At 39.3% G+C, this 17,311-nt stretch overlaps 1 protein-coding gene across 2 annotated transcripts in view; it reads left to right on the top strand.

The window, feature by feature from the left end:
- Nucleotides 1-17,311, top strand: part of LOC129717699 (uncharacterized) — a 59,925-nt gene that overhangs the window by 39,347 nt on the left and 3,267 nt on the right. The window contains exons 3-5 of one of the 2 annotated variants that reach the window (XM_055667795.1): nt 2,143-2,334; nt 2,411-2,508; nt 3,030-3,494. In XM_055667795.1, the coding sequence (XP_055523770.1) occupies nt 2,143-2,334; nt 2,411-2,508; nt 3,030-3,494 (755 nt within the window). Of the gene's footprint in view, nt 1-2,139; nt 2,335-2,410; nt 2,509-3,029; nt 3,495-17,311 lie in introns of both variants that reach the window. The other variant, XM_055667794.1, reaches the window with a different exon arrangement.

Here is a 17,311-nt window from a genome sequence, read left to right as displayed (position 1 = left end):
TCGGTAGACCAACGTGGCGGAGCATAGCAACTGCAGTAGAACACTCCGTTTACCTTAGCAACTACGTACCCTTCTTCTGAGGTTGAGACAACCTCCTGAACCGGGAACTTGCTCGTCGTACATATGGCCGCCAAACTGGACCTATCCGCAACCCAGTTACCGTTTCCGGGAGGGATGCGGTAGGGATCCGATATGACGGCGATGTCCGACAACGACTCAGTGGCTGCTTGGTGTAGCAGCTGCTGAGCCGCGAAGCAATGGTTCAGGTTCAGTTGCGTCACCCTTACGCCCGTGGTTTCGCAGCCGGCTTACCGGCTGGGCACCTGGGGCCTCCCATAAAGTGTTTGGCGTCCCGTTTCCCGGAACATACCATGCACTTGGGAGACTCCACACAGTCCTTTGCTTTATGGCCTGCACCTCCACATTGCCTGCACAGCTGGCTCCTATCGGGCCCCTTGCAGGTCCAGGACTTATGTCCGCCCTCGAAGCACCGGAAGCAAATGTCTGGTTGCTGTAGTATGCCCAGAGGACATACAGACCAGCCGACCTTCAACTTGCCCTCTTTCAGGGCCAGGTTAGCGTCCGCCGACGGTAGTCGGAAGGTAGCTATCTGGGTCCCCGCCGGACCTTTGCGGAGGCGGATTGACTCCTTAGCCACCTCCACCCCGCACTTCGCTTTTAGGGCTTGTGCAATGTCGCACCCCTCAGTGATTTCGTCCAGGTTTTTAAGCTGGAGAGTCACTTCTGAGGTGAGTGCCCGCACTTGCACCTCCTTCCCTAGGACCTTTTCAGCTACCGTTTTGTAGGTAGCCCCCTTGTTCTTGGCGTCCTTCCGGAGCTCAAGTATCATCTCGCCAGTGCGAGATCGGCGGATACTCCGCACATCCGCCCCCAGATCCTTGAGCTGGATTTCCCCCCTCACTGCGATGAGTGTAACATACTCGCATAGTAATATACATAAACTCATATCATGCCTGTCCAAACTCATAGTAAACTCACAAGGTGATGATTATACGTATAAAGCAAAATCTCCAGTATCACGTCGTATTGCATATAAATTTAGTCGCAAAACCTCTCATTTTGTATCACCCTTAATGACTAAACTCATGAAACAAGCCTAGATAACTAAAAATCGCATATGTTTGCACGGGTTACCTCGTATAAAGTTCTATGGTACATCACTATCGTATAGCTGTATGTGCAACCAAGTGTTTTATCGCTTTTGGTTTTGTGTTGCGACTTCTTGCGATGAGTGTAACATACTCACACAGCAATACAGATAAACTCATATAATGTATATTCAAACTTTTATTAATTCCACAAAGTGATGAATATACGCGAAAACCAAAAGTCTCATGTTTAGTCGCAAAAGGCATCATTTTGTAACACCGTAAACGACTGAATTTATGATAACTAGATGCCGCTAATGTTCGCACCGCTTACATCGCACAAGATATTATGGTAGATCATTAGCTTGTATGACCAATGTGAAAGTTTCATCGCATATAACGTTGTTTTGCGGAACCTTTGCGACTAATAGGTAATAAACCCGGAACTTCCTGAGAGAAGTATTCTACTTCAAAAATAAATTTAAGTATAAAATTGTGTAGACAATAGATGAATCACAATGAAAATCTACGCTGAAAACGCGATGTATATCAAATAAATAAAATGGTAAAAAAAAACTTTTACCGCACTTAGAAAATAAAATAGAATAGCAACAGGAATATTCAACAATGAGCTGATAAAACGGTTCCATACAATAAAAGCACAGTCAAAGGCACCCGTAAGCTAGAGATTATCGCCTTCGATCCCCGTTACAACAGCACTCAAACATTTTAGAGTGCTTCTGTGTTTGTTTTTTTTCTCTCTAGTCATCGTAAATTCCGTGTCGCACGGGCGGGCGTAATTCCGGTCTGCCGGATGATGACTCCCTACCTGTATCCATACATATACATATTGACATTAATTTGAACGGTTACATTATAAATCATTTCTTTTTCTCTCCTTCTCGTTTCATTTTCAAATTGGCCGCAACGGTTGGCAACATCATAATCATCATCTTGCACCGCGATCTGCGCTGACATTGACATCGTGTTCCGGTTTGGTGCGTTCGTTCGGGGCGTTCCGGCCGGGCAGAAGATGGGCGGCTGGCGAAAGATGTACTTCATTCTGCAGAACCAGCTGCTGCTTTCCTACTCGTCCAAGGACGACTACGAGAAAAAGCTCGCCCCCTTCAAGGATATCATCAATCTGGTCCCGGGCACGGTCATCATTCCCACGACCGGACCGCGCTTCACCATCGAGACCAACTCCAAAGTGCTGTACACGTTTGTGAGTTTTTTTTTCTTCTACATCTTCTAGCTGTTGATGATGATCACTCATGTATATACTCTCACAACTTTTGCAGCGCTGCGATGATCATAAAAGCTGTTCCGAGTGGATAACCGCTCTGCTTGATAGCCTCAAAGGTGATGGCGGCGGCGGCATCGGCGATAAAAAGTACAGGTACGAGCTCTAGACAGGAAACTAGCGGTTTTGATGATTCAATTGCGAAATGTGTCAAACGAACCGAACAACACTACTTTTACCCAAGGCAGTTGAGCCTTGAACAAACGAACAAAAAACAACAACAGAAAGACACTTCTTAGATGTTGTCTTGATCTTAATGGCAGACCTTGACGGATGAAGTTTCCAATTTTGTCATCTATTAGACCTTCAATTAGTTTTGCTTTGATTCCCTCTCAATGAAGGCTTATAGCCTATGCAAAAAAAGAAGAAAAAAAAAACAATAATCAATCGACAGGAAAATCAAGTTATTTCGAACCATAAAGCCCGTGATTTCATAACCGGCTCATAATACGCCTTCAATACCCAGCATGTGATTAATTTCGATTTGTTTTGTTTCTCGGCTCGGTGGATTGAAAATTGCTAATCGACACCTCCACAGAGTCCGTGCGGTAGAAAAGCGAAAATCAACGCAACAAAGAAAACTAATTCAAAATTATCTGCTCTTTTGTTCCCCGCAGCCGTACAAGCCTACATGGCGTTGCCACTGCCAGCGGCGGCAGGAACCTGCAGCAACACCATCCGACGATGATGACCCGCCGCTCGCTATCCTCACTATCATCGTCCTCCTCGTCCGCTTCATCGATCGGCTCGTCGTCAGCCGCCACCGGTCACTACGCAACGGATGATCCGTCGAAGATGGCGATCAGTTCGATCAGACGGCTGCAGCACAATATGCCACCGTATCCGACGATCGTCAAGGCCACCAGTGCTGGTATGCGGCAGCAGCAGGCCTCCTCCCTGTCGGCGCCCAATTTGTACTACGGGTTCGGTAGCATCACCAACAGCGGCCAGAACGTGAAAGTAGGCAAACTGGTGCAGCTGCCCATCGCTAGCGGGACTGCGAGGCTGCTGGAGCGCGGAGCTGCCAACGGCGCGCAGAAAAAGTACAAGATACTGACCATTAACGAGGTGGATGATGATGGGTAAGTACACGCGGATCAACTGCTCTCCGGGCGGGGAGCGGAGGATTGGGGGCAATTAACGGTAATTGTCTTCTACAATTGTTTGCGGATAGTTCTGGGGCGGGGAATTTCTCTCACTTGGTGCAAGGTGACCGGTGCTTGATGGAGAAATTCGAATTGATGATGGACCGTTGATAATTTGTGGTTTTCAGGTATCGGTTTAGTTGCATTTACAGCTGGGATAAAGTACTGCTCTTTTAACATAATTATGACCTCTGTTTTTTACCTTTTCATTTTTTATTGCATAAGCGAAGATGTTCCAGCTTGGGGGTATTTGTTTTCGCTTTCATATTCCAAGAAAAAAGCTTATCAAATTCCAGTCCTTGGGAATTATGCTAGAGGCACCTGAAGGAGGGAGACAAATTAGCAAACAAAAAATTTTCAATTGATTCGGCAATTCTGTTGAACCCAAGGCTATCATTTTCCGTTTTGTCCGTTATGATTGGCAATTTGTTCGAACTCACCATGAGTTTTATTTATTTACGCATTTTGTATTCATCAACAGGACTCTATTTTACAGTTCGTTCGCTTGATGCAATTTGACAAATTTGGCAGGTTTCGACTCCGATTTCATAACTTTTATTTATTATCTATTGTCTATCTAAATATTTGTTTATAAAAAAATCTGGAAGGAGCGATTTTTTAAAAATCAATCTTTGTTTTGATTTTTTTTTAAAGTGTAGGATCTTAAATTCAATTTCTTCTCTACCTCTATATATTGAGTACAGATAAATTTCTAAAAAGTGCAAAGTTGGTTAAGGTAGCAAGGCGTACCCACTCACAAATTTTCATTGAATCATTAGGGCGACTGTCAACCTCGCAGTCGAGCTTTCTTGACTTCTTAGTCAATTCGACTATGCATTGGGTTCATTTCAACCAGTTTTTTGAACACTTCAAGATTGTTTCAAGGTCAGTTGTGCAGTCTGACACACCTTCTCTATTTTTCTTTTTTGTTGATCCATAATCGATCACTTTTTTTCGATTATATATAATTCAAGTATCAGTAGATTGAATGAATAAATTTACTAACTTATTCATACAATCTGCTGATTATATCATTCTGAATAGTAAAATTCAAATCATCGGCATCCTCGTTTTCCGCTGCCAGGATTGCATGTGCGCTCAGTCAGTTTCGGTTCACATGATTCTGGACGATACTCAGAAACACATACGAAATGAGCTCCCTGACTCGTTGTTATTAAACGCCAGAAATACGTTAGAACGAAATATTGCCAACAATTGCCAACAATTGTTTTGAGAAAATCTCTACCGTCGAATGCTGGAGCTGCGTAGCCAAAGAGTTCAGATGTAATAATTAACTCATTTTCACGGTCTTGTACAGTCGTTTTTCAGTCTCCTCGAAAGCCAACAGGTTGTGCGACTTCCTCGACAACGCAGAACCACCGGGAACAGTTTTGGCGGCTCTTACGTCAGGTATTCTAGCCACATGCTCAGTAGGTTGGGGCAGATAACAAATGTTAGCTCACATGTACTTTTTGTGTTCCTTATGGGTTTTCAGATTGATCGGTGGAACTATATTTTTGCGTCCGAATTTTTATGTTTCCATACGATTTTATATGGGAAAATCCACGTTTTCAAAACATGTTCTCTAGAGATGTCCAGTTGGCTCCTAAAAATGTATCGATACATGATATTTGTAGGAAATTTTCTTGGGAACAACTCTTCTGAAGACAGTAAGGCGCTACAATGCTTTTAGAGAAAGTTATTCGCCCCACAACTGATGAATTTCTGACGAACGGCTCACCATTGAATTTTTCCATCAACACTGCCACAGCATGCTGCTATTGCAAACTTGCTTCAGAATTAAGCTCGAAAGTGTGTCTTTTGCTTATAGTATCTTCGGCGAAACCTCCCAGATAAATTTTACACGATATAATTTCTTATGGTTGAATTTGCAACAGCAGCATTTATTTTAACGAAGATGCGATGATTCTGTCTCATAGCTGAAGCGAGATTTCTATGTTTTGACCGCCCCTGGCCAAAAATGCAACCCCTTCCCGCAAAAGGGGGAGGATCATGTGAAGACAAATTGGTATCGTATCTTCGAGTATCGCTTACACTCTCGATATTACATTAAACAGATTTCAAATAAATTAATCTTACGTCGAAAAGAACCTGTTTTTGTATTGTAGGGAAGTCGGGGCAAAATTGATATGTTGCTGACATTTTACGTGGATCAGACCCTACCAATCGATTCCTGAGATTTTTTTACTCAATATAAGACATAATTTGACTACCACTTTTAGAGATTAGCGCATTACCATTAATGCGCCAATCTCGATTTTCAATCTTTTTGGATCAAATTAAAGGTTCGTAGTTATAAGAAAAAATACCAAAAAATAAATGTGGGTGCTTTTATATGCATAATGCATAAAATTATTAAAATTTTCGTCTTATTTTTAAATTGAATTTACTCAAATTTAAAAAATAACATATTTTTGAAATTTCATCCATTTATAGAGTCAAGTATGTCCTTCAAAATGAGACCAAGAGATATTTTTTATGTTTGCCCAAAAAAGAATGACTTACAAATGAAAAGCGCATATTTTTTGATGAAAAATATTAATAACTTTGAGTAAACTTGAGATATTTACGATGTCAGCATTGCAAATTGTTTCTCTTATAAATATCTAAAAGTCGTTCGAAGACAGTTTTGAGATGAAACTTAGAATAAAAAAGTTAGAGCGTAAAATGTGTTTTTTTTTCAATATAAATCGGTTGTTTTCAAAGATAGAGAGAAACTTTTTTTTATAAAGTCACTTAAAATTAATGGAGCAATAACATTGTAGAACAAGTTTTTCTTCTATCTACAAAGATAAAAAAGTTAGATACTTGATTGCATCGAAAATGTTGGTCACCCCAATTTTTGATAATTTTTCAATAAGCGCTTTATCATATGTAACAGCTTCGTAGAAGAAAGTTTTTCTCTAAAATGTTGCTATAGAGCTCTAGACCCGAATTTCCCCCTAAATTTGGTTTCTGGACCATTGTGCACTGTGTAATCACTAATCAGCAACTTTGGTTCAAACATTCGTTCTGGTATACTTCTTGATTGATAGCCAAATCACTAGGCTTGAATCATAATTTTGACAAAAAAGCAAAAAGTCTTTGTATGTTCACTACTTTAGCCGATCTTCCACTACCTTCCTGGCAAATTATTGTTGCGGTGTGCAGGTAATCATTCACAGTCGACTTCGGGAGATTTCTGCTCTCCAAAGGGTTTACCGTGGATGTTTTGCCAAAATTGTTATGCAGTTTAGAGCGAACCGTACAATGCGCTTGCGGCATGCTCCTTGTTTCGACGCCATTTTGCCAAGTGCATGCATAAACAAAACGAAAAAAAACTGACAGAGGTAAGAGAGAGCTTTCATATACATTATACATACTCTCATTTCTTTCTGAGCGTGTTCGTTGTGAAGTAGGAGTGCCTTCAAAATCTCATTTTTCTAGTTGTCACCTGTCATGAATAGCTTCAAAAAATTAAACCAGAGCAGAATTTGGAAAAAACAGAAAGGTCGAATAAAAAATGTTAGAAAAAGAGAAGAAATATTAAAAAACTAAAATTGTTGAAGGTCAACAATGTTGAAAAGTTCAAAAATAATAAAGAAAAAAAAATTGGAAATGCTTTAAGTAACGAGGCATAATTTGGTCAAAAATACCTAAAAATATCAATCACGTTGAGAAAGACAACAAATGTTGAATAAGGTTACTTGTGTTTCAAAACTTCTCATATACAGGTCGGACTCGATTTTGTCTTTACCATCCCTTCTGGCATATTTGTTACCATTTAAGTCACTTCCGGCATGTTTGGGACATGTTCGAATTTAGTGAAAATAATCAATGTCCAATTAATTTTTTTGCTTCTCAAGATTTTACATCTTTTTGCCTCAGAAATAACTTATGGTTACGCCACTGCATAGTACAAGTAAATAAAGAAAAGAAATATTTATTTTATGCTCGTTAATCGCAAAATTTTAGTATTTTTTGTGTGATTCAATTATCCGGAAAACTCGATTGTCCGGAATGAATTTTTTTTTGATGTTCCGGATAATCGAGTCCGACCTGTATTTGAAAAAGGCAGAAAATGTCAAAACAAGTACGAAAGGAGTATGAAAGTTTTTAACTGGTTTAAGCAAAAAAAAAAAAACTAGTAAGGAAATAGGAAATTTTGGAAAAAAATAAAATAAATATGAACAAAAAGAGGTGAAAAATAATCAAAAAGACCAAAAACAAAATATGCCTAAATGCTAAAAAAACAGCAACAAATATCAAATAAAAAGTTATTAATGTCGAAAAGCGTAAAAACGGTCAAAAACACACAAAAGATCAATCAAGCGCAAAAACATACAAATGAGTAAAAATACTACAGGATTGAAAAGTGTGAAAAATTATCAAAAACTTGGAAGTGTCAAAAAATCGAAAATATCTGCGCGGAAAAATCTATTGGCTAAAATGCCAAAAAAATGTTAAAAAGAGAATAAAAAGAAGCAGAAAAAGTTCAAAGTGTCAAAAAAGTCACAATAGATGAACAGGCCACAAATGTCAAAGAAGTTCAGAATTTAGAATTGAAAATTACTTAAAGCATCAAGTCATAATTTAGTCAAAATTGCCTGAAAAGTCAAAAATGTTAAAAAAGGTAAAAAGTTCAATAGATATCAAAAACATTTACCATGGTCAAAAAACTCTATAAAAGGTCAAAATAGTCAAAACAAGTACAAAAATATCGCCGAAAGAAAATTAAACGTTTTTTTCTTCGTGTGGACTCATCATTGCGACCAGAGTCATTTGATCTATTGTAATATTGTCCAGGTGTTTTCTGTACTCCGCACTAGAGAAGGTCGGGTTTGATGTTTTTCAAACCCGTACCCGACTCGAACCCGAATTTTTTTTTCGGTCGAAACCCGAGCCCGACCCGAACCCGAAACTTTTTTTTTCGTTCAAACCCGAACCCGACCCGAACCCGAAAATTTTATTTCCATGAAACCCGAACCCGACCCGAACCCAAAATAGTGAAACCCGAACCCGAGATTTTATAGTCGGGTTTTGGGGTTTTCATACCCAAACCCGACCTAAGCCCGGCATTTTCAAACCCGAACCCGAACGTTTTTTTTTCACGAAACCCGAACCCGACCCGTACCCGACACTTTTAAAAATTTTCAAACCCGAACCCGACCCGAACCCGTCGGGTACGGGTCGGGTTCTGGTTCCGGGTTTCGGGCTCGAAAACCCGAAACCCGACCATCTCTACTCCGCACTTCATATTATTGGCAGTATCACTATTGAAGTGAATGATACGCTTCGTTTATATCCGTGCTTGTGTGTGAGAGTTTACCCTTTCGTTTCAAGCTTACTGCTCTACTATACCGAGCCTCTTTCTATCCTACCAATATCGCCAAATTACAATTCCCTGAACTGAGGCTACACCTAACGTTCCTCTCTAGCCAGGTTAATTCTAAGAGGGACATATTATGTCAAGAGGAAGGAGTCTTATCGAAACCTCGTTCCACCGCGTCACAATCGCAATTCCCTGAAGAAGCACTCAATGCTTCACCTCTGGTAAGTTTTATTATAAGTAGGACTTATATTTTGTCAAGAGGAAGGAATCTTATCGAAACCTCGTTCCTTCAGCCAAGACCGCGCCATAATTACAATTCCCTGAAGAGTACTATTACACGTTACTCAGAACAGAACAGAGCCTAAGAATAAACCCATGTCAAAGTCCTTTGACAATCAAATGGCCTGATTCTACTAAGATTCGAACCCACGGCCATGAGCTAATCAAAGCGGACTCTGTAACCTTGCGGCTACAAAGCTCACCTAAAGAAAACGATAAAAAAGTTCAAAAATATCAACCAAGATCGAAAACGTCAAAATACCATTCAAAAAGGTTCCAAGACTTTTGTAAGAGATTATATTTATCCAAACTTTAATGAAGTTTTGTTGGAATCAGGACTGAGCGCATCGACGTGAAACTCCCCATTTCAAAGAAAAAAATAATCCATTCCAAGTAAACGCTCCCATCCCAGACCCAGACGGATCAGATATAGAATAGACGGTTTGTGTGAAATTTAAACCTACATGGGTATTATCATGGAGTGGAGTACAGGAAACCAAAGACGGGCCCCGGCGATTCACGCTGTGCTCTCTTTTTTCCATCATTTTTTTTTTTCATTTTATTTGTAAGCAATCTCCGTCCGTTGCTATTGACAGTTTGCTACCGTTAGAGACGAGGGACGGCAAGCAGGGGCAATCTGTTTTGTTTACTCTAATGGAAACGTTTAGTTAGTTATCTGCTCGACATATTTACGATGCTGGTTGCACATCATGGGTGTGTACAGAAGCAGTGCAGTGATTATCATCGTTATGAACCCGTAAAGAAGTGTGTGGGTCGGGGGCAATAGACGTGACTGCCTGTAGAAGTAAAAAAAAGGGAGTGAGAGAGAAAAAAATACAAGCGAGACCGAAAGTTGACCAACAGCCTGCAGCCGGAGATTTGCATATAGGTTTTCATCACTTTTGAAATCGTTTCACGATCCGTTTTTCATGGTGGGTGCATCGAACGCAACAACCTCAACGATGTGCAGGGTTTCCTAAACCTCAAATGGGGCTTGAGTAACTCCAAGCGCTCCACTCCGCTTTGTCGCTATCGAAACTCGTTATCAACCTACAGCAGCAGCTCGTGTGAATGCTTACACAAATAAATAAAACTACAATTTCTCCTCCGAGCGACACGGTTCAACAATCCGAGGGAGACCCAAATAAAAACGATATAAAATGAGCTTTGCGCTGAATCATTGTTTTTGGTACCATGGTCCAAATAGCTAAACACGGTAATGATTCAATTCTTGTTCAGTTCTTTCTTTGGTTTGGTGAGTAATAACCTAAATGCGATAAATATGAGATAGAACAGTTTCGTCACCCAATCTTCTTTTTACTACATTTTGTAGTGCAGACTTGTTTTCGTTTATGTTTCTCCTATTTTTTATAGTTTTTATAGTTTATAGTAAGCTTGAACTGCTTTTTTTTAATCTGTACATATGTTCTTATCTGGACTTCGTTAACCTTTGAATTTTCATCCACTTTACGTTTATCGTCCTGATTCTGATTTTTGCTACTGTTATCGCTCGTTTTAACTATGGACACTTTTATTCAGCCTTTCACTCGACTTTCGAGAAGTTCAACTAACTCACTTAAAGTTGAAGGTCTACCCAGTAAGACATTTCTTCTGCTTCACTTCTTTGTGCTACATAGAAAAGCAAATGAAGATTTCAAAATTCACCGGTCGACAAGTTGTGTAATCGACGCGGCCGGCACGACATAATGCAACATGACTAAACTATCCATGCATACATGTGAGAGCAGGTACTCGTCACGTGCTCCTCACACAGCTGGTGATTATTACCATTGCGACCGCGCCGCCAAAAGCAAAACTGTTAATGTTAAACTTGTTTCTTTGAAGAAGTTGTTTGTATTGCTCTAACTTGACCCCGTAGTGGCTATCCGACGCTATCAGACAGACCGCCGCGGTACAAGTGGTGACCACACGGGCTGTACAAGAAATGCTCAATGCAAATTATTCAAGTACAAGTTCGTTAATGCTGTGTGTGGACAGCGTTAACATTTTGAAAATAACTTAGAAGTCTGTCGAGGATTTAACTATTTTCCATAGTTGAGGCTTGCTCAAACCACCCAGTTGTAATCGAGGTCACCACCCTGGAGCATACCGCGGCATGTTGACAGCAGACTTAGAGCACTTCAACTGCTCGCACTGGGACCGTTCCGGTCGAGGTGAATACCAACACACATACGCCCGGTATTGCATTATTAGCATGTCAACTAGGAACGCGGGGTGACACACGGAACTATTCCATTTTCACTTCAGAAACCTTTTTTTTTGCTCTTATTTGTCGCTGCCCCGTTTTATCTGATGGGGAGCAAAATAAACTTTACCAACCCTGTGTAGGTCAGTAGAACGTAGAACTCGTCTGTCCCAGTGATGTTTAATTGAAAACACGTCGTCGTCGTCGTCGTACACGCCTTCATCGGCTTGTCACGATTTGCAAAGGTTATAGTCGCTTCAGTCCGATCCTCTCCGCAGGCTGAACCTGAACCTGCACCGGTGTTAGGTTGGGATCGCGTGAAGCGCCGGAAAGATCAGAACTTTACAACCCCATAAACAAGCAAACAGTGCAAATCTGTTTGCACTGTTCAATATCGCCCAAGTTGGCAGCGCTATAAAAAACTATTGAGTTACGATTGAGTAACTTAGTACCCATAGGTTCAATTTGATGTTAATTGTACTCCTCCAGTATGACCAATTTATTAAACTTGTTAAAAGTTGTTGATGTTGAGAAACTTTATTGCACTCTTTTGATATTTTTATTGCTTACTATCAGCAATCATAAATCAGTTTGAATGTTAATTAAATTCTTTTTTGTACTGTTACAAATCATAGCACAATTTAAAATTAATAAAAATTCTGTGGGTGCCTTTAAAAACATTTTTGTTTAATTGTTACCTGAAATTGTTCTCTAATGTAGGGCGAAGATCATGCATCAGCGAAATTTGTAATTAACTTAATTTAGTTTATAATAAAAGATAAAACGACCAATAAGTGCTAGGACAAAATAATTTCAATGGTGAGCTGTCCGTCAGACATTCAATCAGTTTGGGGTGAATAGCTGTTTCTACAAGCATCGTAGCGCCATACGGTCTTCAGAAGAGTTTTTCTCAGGAAAATTTCCTACAAATATCATGTGTCGATATATTTTTAGGACCCAACTGGGAATTTATAGAGAATAAGTTTTGAAAAAGTGAATTTTCAAAACAATAACACTATCGCTTTTTTCCCATATAACCGTGTTCCAGTCTAATGCACACGTGACATATCACTCGTCTAAGGTAGCTTTGATAAGTTGTCAGCAGGGATCGGGTGCTACTCATTTTTTTGCGTGCAAAGCACACGCCGTTGGGAGACTGCACATAAATTTCTAAAGAGACGAGTAAGAGCAGTTCGGATTGCACTGTACATTCGTTTCCAAAGAGACAAGTAAGTGCAGGTAGCATGTCACAACACACTTTATCCGTCTCTTTCCGGAGATGTCTCTTACTCAGGGATCGGGTGCTACTCATTTTTTTTTACGAGTAGAATGCACGATGTTGGGAGACTGCACATCAATTCCCAAAGAGACGAGTAAAAGCAGTTCGGATCCCTTTCGTGTCGTTCAGGAGACCTCACAGAATTTACCCCAGTATAGTGCAGAAAGACGTACCGTGACTGCGGGTAATTCTGCGCTGCACATTTTCCCGCGCACTCAACTTATAAAACTGTTTGCTACAGTAAATTTTACAGTAGTACAGTAGACTTTAAAATTTAATTTAATTAACAACAAAACCCATGTTTATAACATATTCAAGAGAGGAAATTGTTCCTTTTCTAGGTGCTTTTTATTCTCTATAATTCGACGTTTTAAAGATATTGATTACGGACTTTCTCGACCTTCCAACGAAACCCACAAAATTAAGCAAGCTTTACATTTCTTGTGCAGTAGTTAAATGTATTTAAAAATGCGAGTGGCAGCCCTGATTATGCCTGTGCTGTGTGAAAATTTTGCCCGTTTGCGGCTTCCTGCTGACTCGTAGGGGGAATAGGGGCATAATGGGCTCCTAATTCGGTTGCTGATTTAAGCATGGAAAACGACAAAAATTTAAGGGCTGTCTTCAGTGCAAAACTGCCATGATACTTGGCGGCTTGTTTCGTAAATGTCCCGTCGCGCCTTATGGTGGCCAGTTCTGCCTGCAGTCCTTTTTTCTGACCGATTCGGCTTCAAAGATTTTTTAATATATGTTCGCACCATCACTGTAAACAAACACTGACTATGGAAACAGAACGACTGAAATAAGTCGACTGAGATGAATTTCAGGTAAATTTATGTGACAACACACCTTGTCTTATTTCACCCCAACTATAGGTGACCATTTCGCTCCTATCGAATTAGTTAAAGTTAAAATGAGTTTTTAACACTAATTATAGCTTAAAATCAAAACGTCAATGATGGTGAAATTTGGGGTACGACCCATACGTCATATTGATGTGTCTACATACTTGATTGAGCCACGACCGTATAAGCTTATTTTGTAGTGCGCAATAATAATAATTTTTCCAACATCCGGGAACCAAGTTGATTTTTTCAGTATATTTCCATGTTTTAAACAGACGAATCACTTTTGTTCTACATCAAGATATACTGTAGTAACTACGGAACAGTTCCACATACCACATTGTATTAAAAAATGCGTAGTTTCGCATATGAGAGGGGTGCCCATTTCACCCCGTGTGCTTATTATGCCCCTCATCCCCCTACACAGATTTCAATGCAACATTCGTATCAAGTTTCGAACGCTTTCATTGCACATAATTGCACAGAGACATCTCCGGAAAGAGACGGATAAAGAGTGCTGTGACATGCGAACTGCACTTACTTGTCTCTTTGGAAACGAAATGTACAGTGCAATCCGAACTGCTCTTACTCGTCTCTCTAGAAATTATTGTGCAGTCTCCCAACGGCGTGTGCTTTGCACGCAAAAAAATGAGTAGCACCCGATCTCTGACTCTCAAGTATAAAATCTCTCTCTCTTCGTCTCTTACTCCTTCCAAATATTGGAGACGTGCACAAAAATCTGCGAGACGCACGAAGATTTTTTGCACAGCTCTGAGTAGTTAGACGATCCCTGGTTGTCAGTTTATTCGGAAAACCGTAGAAGTGCATTATTTGCCATAGCTGGTCTCAATTGACTGTATCATACGCTGCATTGAAGTCCACGAAGACATGAAGTGTGGGCACGTTGTACTTCCGGCATTTCTGAAGGACCTGCCGGAGAGTGAAAATTTGATCCGTAGTAGCGCGTGCTTGTGTAAAGCTCGCTTGGTACTGCCCTACGAATTTTTTCGGAGATAGACGGAGAGAACTTTCTAGGCAGCGTTGATCAGCGTTATGGCGCGGTAGTTGCTGCCTTGTAGCCGATCGCCCTTTCTATAGATGGGACATACAACTTCTTCCATCCATTCCTCTGGTAGTCTCTCTTCCTCCCAAATCCTAGAGATTACCCAGTGGAGTGCTGTTGCTTGTGCCCCTTTTCCATGTTTATAAAGCTCTGCCGGTCGCCTGTCCTTGCCGGCGGCTCTGTTGTTCTTAAGTGACCCAATTTCCCGTTTGATCTTCAGGATATCGGGAACTGGGACACTACTGTTGTTTGTAGGCACTCCAATGATTACTTCCGTTGCTCTGCTACTGAGGTGCTCGTCACATGCCCCAGGCTTCCCAACACCCAAATACGAGCTTGCCCAAGATCCCAATTGGAATTTTTAAATCTTGAAATACTAGCATCCTTAAATTCCAATATCCGAAATTCCTAAGATCCCAATCTATATATCTATTTTTTTAAATAACAGATAAATTTGACATACGAGTTCCTTTTACAAAGGAGGTGGTCGTAGACTTTTTTAAAAGGTGGAGAGACAATCCCTGAAGAAAGGGAGGGGTTAAAAATATTGATTTTTCATGCATTATGAGAACTTTTCGAATCAATTCGATGACTTTCGGACCTTGGTCGTATTTAGAGGCCAGAAGTTGATTGCTGATGACCAGAACATGATGTCTGATGCCATTTTCAAATATAAGATGGCGATTTTCGGTTTCTGGGAATTAGTATGAAACTGTGGAAAAAATTCATAAATCCCCCGAATAGTTGCATTTTCGGAACCAGGATGACGCTTAGATCTCGGAAATCTGTGCCCGACGAGATTTTGAAATTCAAGATGGCGACTTCCGGTTTCTGGAAATCTGCGAAATTTTATCATTTAGGTACTGCCTTTATTTTGCACAATAGAGCTTCTGAATTTGCCGTACTCAAGTTTCTGGAGTTTTTTTTAAGATAGCAAAAAATGTCTCTTGCCTCTAGGTCACCATTTCGAGAATTCTTCTTACTTTTCGTACGAGACTTTCTGATTTTCTAGAGATAAAATGACTGTGTACTGGCCAATTCGATCGCGATATTCATTAATCGATATTATTCATTAAATTTGGACTTGCTTCTGTAAAAAATCCTTTGTTGAATAAATTTAAAAAATCTGTAGGTCTACTGTAAGGCGTGTATGAAACTGTTTTTCATCTGAGGTCAACCGTCACTTTTTTTAACAAAGTTTTATTTTTAATTTAAGTAAAAAATTAGCCGTCTGGATGCGGTATATTTTTCCAAGGCTGTATCATGCTCTCATTTCGCTTATTTTTCACTTCTCCAGCTGCACACACTGTCTGCCTTTAATGAAAACTTCAAAGTGTTGTTTGTCAAAGCATGCAAATTTAACCGTCGCACAATGGCACTAGACTTCAAAATCGTACAGTTTTTTTTTCATTTACTCTCCAAATACAACTAGTGCTATGTTCAAAAGATATAAAAAGCCTCCAAACATTCATCCACCTGTTAAAAATACGCAGTTTGCTAATCCAAATAGTGTGCAAAGATTCATTCAATTGAATTTTGCAATTTTCCAGACTATTTGGCATGGAAACGCTCTCCTGGTCTCATTTTGAATCAACTTCAAGTTGGACTCGATTATATAACATTTTAGACTCGATTATATATAGAAAATATTTTTCTATTTTGAATATTACTTATCTAAAGCTGAAACGTCGTAAGGCATACGTAACAGTTTAGGAGAAGGGAAGGGGACTATTTGACAAAGCGTTGCAACCCATGCGGAAAATTGTGAGGATCGTAAAGATGAAGATGAAGGACAGGGTATCGAAAATAGTTATTTTCGTGATGCGTCATTCATAGACGTTCCCTAACTGATTCATAGAATGAAATAAAAATTAAAAAAATAGTAAAAAAATTGAAAACATTTAAAAAGATTGTATTAAAAAAATTGGAAGAAGTAAAAAAAATAAGAAAAATTCAAAATATATCAAGATATTTTAAAATAAGTAAAACAGCCTAAAAATAGATTAAAAAAAAAATAAAAAAAAAAAAAATAAAAAAAAAATAAAAAAAAATACTTAAAAAAAATAAAAATAAATTAAAGAATAAATAAAAGAATATAAAGAAAACAAAAAATGTGAAAAAAAAGGTTTAAGTTAAAAGTAAACGAACCTATTATTGCTGACGATAAGCTTACAAAAAATACTGACAAGGAATGAAAAAGATTTATGTAAGTTACAGATACAATAGCCGCAGACAATTAGTTAGATGAAAATTATTTGTTAACTACTTTAGTATAGAAAACAGCTACTAATCGTTAATAAACCCCTGCATATTCCCCTGAAGATGTCACTGATCAGTGACGAAACGTCGGACAATAAAAAACTAAAGTCGTTCTACTTTTTTGAGACTGTTAAGCCAAAAATACATTTAACGCCTTAATAACTTCAACAGTCGAACTCTCAGCAACAATTATGAAATGCAGATTATTTTCTTCTATATAATCAACCGATATTTTGTAACAGAACGATAACAAAAGAAGATTTTACACAATATTTTTCATATTTGTGTTTTTTTTTTCAAATTTTTTCCTTCGATGCCATTATTCTCAAGTTTATAGTAAATTCACAACTTTAAATTTAGAATGTTGAACCTACGAAAGTACACTAAGGTCGCTTTTTACACGGGTTTTTTTACGCGGCTTTTTTACGCGGATTCCGGAATTTACGCGGTTTTTTACGCGGATTCCAGAATTTACGCGGTTTTTTTTGCGCGGA

The sequence above is a fragment of the Wyeomyia smithii genome, chromosome 1 (genome assembly GCF_029784165.1).
Source record: "Wyeomyia smithii strain HCP4-BCI-WySm-NY-G18 chromosome 1, ASM2978416v1, whole genome shotgun sequence".
In the NCBI taxonomy this organism is placed as follows: Eukaryota; Metazoa; Arthropoda; class Insecta; order Diptera; family Culicidae; genus Wyeomyia; species Wyeomyia smithii.
This window is presented reverse-complemented; position numbering and strand designations above follow the sequence as displayed.